Raw genomic sequence first — 5,682 nt, 5'->3', positions numbered from 1 at the left:
ATACTGCGTCTCAGCACAGGTGCGACACAGCGCAAATAGTAGTTTCCCCTGAGAGGATTTTGCAGGTAATATTGGATGCAGTAGTTTACGTGGGGGCAGTACATCGCATTTAATGAGACCGAAATAAGATTTGACCGGTTCAAAATCTTTTAAAATGATCTCAGGATGTCCGATAGGGTAGGTTTTACACGACTGTACATACGGATATAGAGATGTGAAATCCAGATATGACACGCGTTCGCCCTCGGCGGTCTCGTGGTACAAGCGGAGTGCATTCGTGCGTCCGCCGTAAAGTGCTTGTCTAGGATTCAGTCTCGCTGGTGCATTATAATTACTCATAAATGCGATGACATTGGGATCGTTTTGTTTAGCAGACTCCCACTGACATTCCCAAATCTTGTGCACTTTGAGATTGTAGGTATTACGCAAAACGTTCAGCTTATTGTCAGATTGTCTTCTGAGCAGGCCAAAAGGCGTTTTTGACACAGGATTCAAATCGTTAGGATTAAAACGACAACAATGTCCGTGCCAGAAACATCCCAGAAATTCCAAAGCTATTTTATCTCCATTATCAGTCTCATAATAGCCGTCCACATGATACGGTCCAAATTTGGCTTCACCATAATTTAAAGCGTGATGAACATCGACGTTTCTGCTTGCTTTAATGTATTCCAACCATTGTATGGAGGGGTTTGAGTAAGCTTTGTACTGATTGATGTAAGCATTTTTGTGCGTTAAGGCAATCGTGTCTTTGGTTAAAAAAAGCGTTTTGAACACTTTCATAGCACAGCCGGCTAATGTTATACATCCGAAAGGATCTACGTTGGTACATTCTATAAACTCTTTTCTGTATTTCATACAGCCTTCACGTAGCAAAACAACGTCATTCTTACAGTACAATGCTAGTTGCTTTTTGAAGTCAAACACCTCTCCTGCTACACCCTCATGCCACGAATCAAATTTCACACGTTCAGCGTCAGACATCGTCTGATATCCGTAATAATCTTTTGACGGATACGGACCGATATAGTTTGCATTCTGCAAGCGATTAAAATGATGTGGAAAATATCCTTTTTCGCTGGTGTTTAAGTTTAAAGCAGAGGTCATTTTTGACAATTTCATGGGCAAGAAGCTATAGCTGTCGATGTATCTCTGTTTAAAGGCATGATCGTACATGTAAACAAGTCTACAGCCTTGGAGTATGATTTTTGGTGTTAGTCCCTGACTAGTAAAATACTCTAGCAGTATAAAAGAGTCGAAACCTGAAGAATTGTGTGCGATAAATGTGAAACCCGCAAATTTCGGTCGTCTGAAATGCTTGACCATCTGATCCACACAATCTACACCTTCCGCCGAAAACTCATCCCCAGCTTGCGTTATTGCACAAACATAATTTGCCTTATGACGACCGTCTTCATACATCGTCTCAAAGTCAAAATAAATATAGTCTTGACTATGTTCACTAGGCTTGGCTGGTTGAATATAGCAACAGTGCTGATCTTCACCCATGAGAACTTCGGCACAGTGAACACATCTGGATGGTGCACATTTGTGCGTTAATAGCTTATCACCGGTCCATTTTGCTCTGTACTGTCTGTAACATTTATCACAGTATTTTATGCTATCACACTGAGACTTTGATCCGTCACTTTTTGCTTGTTTATGCATTTCATAGCAGAAATCAGATCTACAGTATCTCAAGCAATCATCGCATTGCACCGATTTCTTGGGATGCGTGTAGCAAGATATGTTCATGCATACGTTACATGTAAATTTGCAATGATGTAGACTACGATCACTAAACCCTCGATAGCAGTACTCACAAACATACGCGTATCCTAAGAAACCTTTCAGATTTTTTATCCCATAAAAATGTTCTTCATGCAGGTACAAATGCAGCGTCTTGTGATGCAGCTCGTCCGTATTTTTATACACTTCCAATTTACCTGAACCTGATCTGTGAAAGATAACTATTTTCAAGTCTAGAAGGGTTTCAAATTTAGAAACATCATGCAACGCAATTTTGTCTTGTGGATCATAACCCAGATCGGTATGTATATTTCTAGCTAATGTCATCAATTCTGCATCGGTACACTGTGGATTTAGAAAGTGCGCTATACACATGCTAAAACACATATGGTCTGTGACATTTTTGGGGGCAAACAAATGCATTCTATTTTTCTGTATGACCTGGTTATGTGCCAGATCAGCCAACTTCCTACGACCACCGCCTTGTTTGTTTCGCGCTACAGAGACACGTAACTCTAAAGCGGTATCAAAAGCTACATCCGTATTGCTTTGAACGGTTCGTTCGATTTGGTCTACAAATACATTAACGTCATGATTGTTATCAGGCGTTAGAACTGCATTAATATCAGTGGGCAGACTTGCACCTTGCAGGGAGATGTTAAAAAAACCCCCATCGCCAGCTAATAATCTGGAAAGTGTAACAATCTCGTTCAAAATATCATGTAAAAATATATTGTATGCTGCAAAATCATCTGTCGCTATTTCACGAAAATTTAAAGTTCTGCGAATTTCTAAACCATTAAATCGAGGTCTTGGGACAATCGTAAAATCACCCACACTACCTCCTTCTCTCACTAGTCTATCTATGTAATGCTGACTGAGACCCATATCTGGAGCTGTGGGATCATAACCTGAGGGATCGTTATTAGGAGTTCCAGCACCGATCTGGACATCGCTGTCTACAGCGGCTCCCAACCATTCGTGTTGTTCGTCTATTAGCTCGTGTAATCTATCTATCATGTTAAGAGGATTAGGCGGTAACATGTGTAAATGATTGTTAATAATTTCGTGTAACTGTTGTGTATTGTTTTGAAAATCATATCTGGGTCTTAATGGTCTCTGATCATCTTCTGAACCGTGGGTATGTAAATCATCGTGACATCTTTTACTACTCATTTTGAATTATTATTTTATTTATTTAAAAGCGAAAACACCTTTTTTTTTTTTTTTTTTAAATTTAAAGACGAGCGTGCATACTCCTGAAAACACCAACACCAGTTCACAATGCGATATAGATGACAAAACAGAAACATACAACTGTTATAAATTCAAAACCATATATTTTCTCCACAAGTAAAACAACCCCGCTAATGTGGGACACAATAACATACCATATGATATAAAGCACCCCCCAACAGACAATATTAATAAATGAAAAACTAATGGCAATTCACTACCTAGAACAAAACAATAATACGTGTAAGAAATAAAAAAACAATATTTTTTTTTTTTTTTTAAAAATTAATAATACTAAAAACAACAAGACAATACATATCAAGGATGATCACGTCGGTACAAATCTGATAACATTCTTTGCATTAGATGTAAACGTTCACTGATCAGAGTAAGAGCGTTAACAATTAAGTTTTGTTCAACTTGTACCTGATGGATTTCTCCCGGTACCCCGTTCATACGTTGTTGAAACTGACGAAATTCACCATATAGTTGATCGTGACAACTCCTCCAAAATTCGGCTGCATGACGTAAGGATTCGTTCAGCTGTTGTTGGCATTCGATGATGTTCCTCAAAATCGCTACCACATCACTTTGAGCATTACCCACGATCTCTTCTGCACCTCGATAGGACAATGCTTGACCGCTCAAATCGAAAAGTGTGCCAAACCGTCGATTAACACGGCGAAGCATATCATAATCAAGCCTTCTATTTAAGTCACGTTCACGGAACAGCTCTTGAGGGTCTTCGTTAGGCAATTCTTCCGTCTCCTCTTCGCTTGCCGAATCGCTAAAAGACGCACGATCCCACGCGCTCACCATAGAATCGCTCCAAGCTGTCACCCCTCCTTCATCATATCGCTGCTCTGTAAATATAGATAAAGGTTTTTTTTTAATTATTTTGCTGAATAAACGCAAAACATAAAACATAAAAGCAATTTTTCTGCTTTAATACATACCGTTATTCTCCGAAGTCCTTAAACGACTGGTGCTTGGTACATCGTCTGTTCCCCACTCCGGTAACCTCAGACGTTTCACTCCCTGGCCCTCCGAATGTCGTACTCTACACGTAACGCTAGCTTCGGTGCGTACGTTTGAGACATCTGGGAGATTGTGAGAATCACCCTCGGGATCCGGCGCGTCGGCGGAGGCAGGCTTTGTGACGTGTCCTAGGGCGTGTTGTGATTCGGTGCTAATCTCAACTTCTTGCGCAACGTTTTCTGGAGGGGTTATCAGCTCCTGATTGCTGCCAACATCTTGCTCGTCTGTCAAAAAATAAATAAATAAACATTTCATTATTATACTGGTAAGTATGTTATGGGAACCTTCATTTTTAACTTATTGAGAAAAAGTCTTACCGTTATTAACAGCACCGGGTTCATCACAAGCAAACAACACGTTCTCATCAACTATTGGAATGATAGCAACGTTATTGTCGTTATTATTATTATTATTAATCATTGAATTAATAAAATAAAATTGGTAAATACTTACATAACTCTTCAAGGATCTGATCCAAACCTTCATCGAAGTCCTGATTCTCGAAACCGTCTAGAAATCATCCACCATACATTAAACAAATATTCACTTTAAAATATATTTAAATCATTTGTATAAAATAAAATGAATAAAATAAAAATAAAAAACTCACCCTGGTAGTTGTCCGCCATTGTTTCGTTATTGTTTATTGTGGCGTAGCACGACTTGAAGTTAATTTTGCAGGTAATCAGTATGACAAAACTTTTAGTTTTTAAAGCCTGGGTACCCCCGTGTGGGCGTCTCTTGAGAACGCCTCTAAATATAATAAACTTCAGAAGAAGATACCCTAATAACATAAATCTTTAATACACATACACTTTGATTTATTTACGCCTGTATGTTTTACAACTTGACTGAATGTATCTGTTACCTGACTGATCTGCATCAGACACCGTCTGGTCTTTATCACGGATCCTGGTGCGTAAAGACGCCCTTTCATCTCGACGGGGTTAGATACGGCATTAACTTCATTTGTTTGAAATGCAAAGCTTTTTAACAAACCCAAAATCAATGCATTGATATCTGTGTAGCATTTGCCCCCGCAAAGTATTGCGAATCGTTTGCATTTAATAGTTATTTCATCTTACATTGGAAATCAAAGCTCTTAATAAGTCAAAGTCTTAAATTAAAAATCTCATAAGTGTTGTATGTGTGTGTGTGTGTGTGTGTGTGTGTGTGTGTGTGTGTGTGTGTGTGTGTGTGTGTGTGTGTGCTGTGAGTGCTTGTGTACTTGTTTGCATTCTCGGTACATTTATGTTGAGGCTGAAAGCTCTAGGGGTTAATAAAAATTATAAATGTAACTAAAATAAACTAAATTAACTCGAATTAAACTACATATTCCTGTATTGTCTGCCTTGTTAAAAGATTTCACACCCATTTGATCCACCAAACGAACTGTCAGATAACCTCACGATCACAGGCCTTAGCCATAAAGTTTAAATTGTCTTTGATCCCTGAATAAATACTTTTTTTTTTTTTTAAACCGTTTACAACACCAGAACCCCCCTCGGAAAACTAATTAGATTACAGTCGAGTTGCAAACCCCCAAAACCTTTAGATGTTTTTACCCCCGCTGATGTCTAACTGATATACAGGTGACATCACACAGACACCAGACGCCCGACGCGGTCACGTTTCGCTGCACGACCTGAGACGAGATAT

The 5,682-nt window shown here is 39.0% G+C and overlaps 1 protein-coding gene across 1 annotated transcript; it reads right to left on the bottom strand.

The window, feature by feature from the left end:
• Positions 1-3,303: 3,303 nt before the first annotated feature.
• LOC113065924 (uncharacterized) lies at positions 3,304-5,242 on the bottom strand. Its single transcript, XM_026237459.1, has 5 exons — positions 4,634-5,242; positions 4,477-4,533; positions 4,341-4,391; positions 3,942-4,247; positions 3,304-3,848 (listed from the first exon to the last, which is right to left on the bottom strand). Exons 1-5 carry the CDS (start codon positions 4,815-4,817, stop codon positions 3,304-3,306), a joined length of 1,143 nt encoding a protein of 380 aa, XP_026093244.1. The 5' UTR covers positions 4,818-5,242.
• Between the last annotated feature and the right edge of the window lie 440 nt (positions 5,243-5,682).

Source organism: Carassius auratus, chromosome 49, assembly GCF_003368295.1.
Source record: "Carassius auratus strain Wakin chromosome 49, ASM336829v1, whole genome shotgun sequence".
Lineage (NCBI taxonomy): Eukaryota > Metazoa > Chordata > Actinopteri > Cypriniformes > Cyprinidae > Carassius > Carassius auratus.
The sequence above is the reverse complement of the archived record's forward strand: the minus strand, read 5'-3'. Positions and strand labels throughout refer to the sequence as shown.

Excerpts from the sequence above, each read along its gene's own strand:
- LOC113065924 (XM_026237459.1), bottom strand. The coding sequence starts at position 4,817 with ATGTTATTAGGGTATCTTCTTCTGAAGTTTATTATATTTAGAGGCGTT. Across the intron at positions 4,248-4,340 it reads ACCCGGTGCTGTTAATAACG|ACGAGCAAGATGTTGGCAGC; the intron begins GTAAGACTTTTT and ends ATTTTTTGACAG. Across the intron at positions 3,849-3,941 it reads AAGGACTTCGGAGAATAACG|AGCAGCGATATGATGAAGGA; the intron begins GTATGTATTAAA and ends CTATATTTACAG.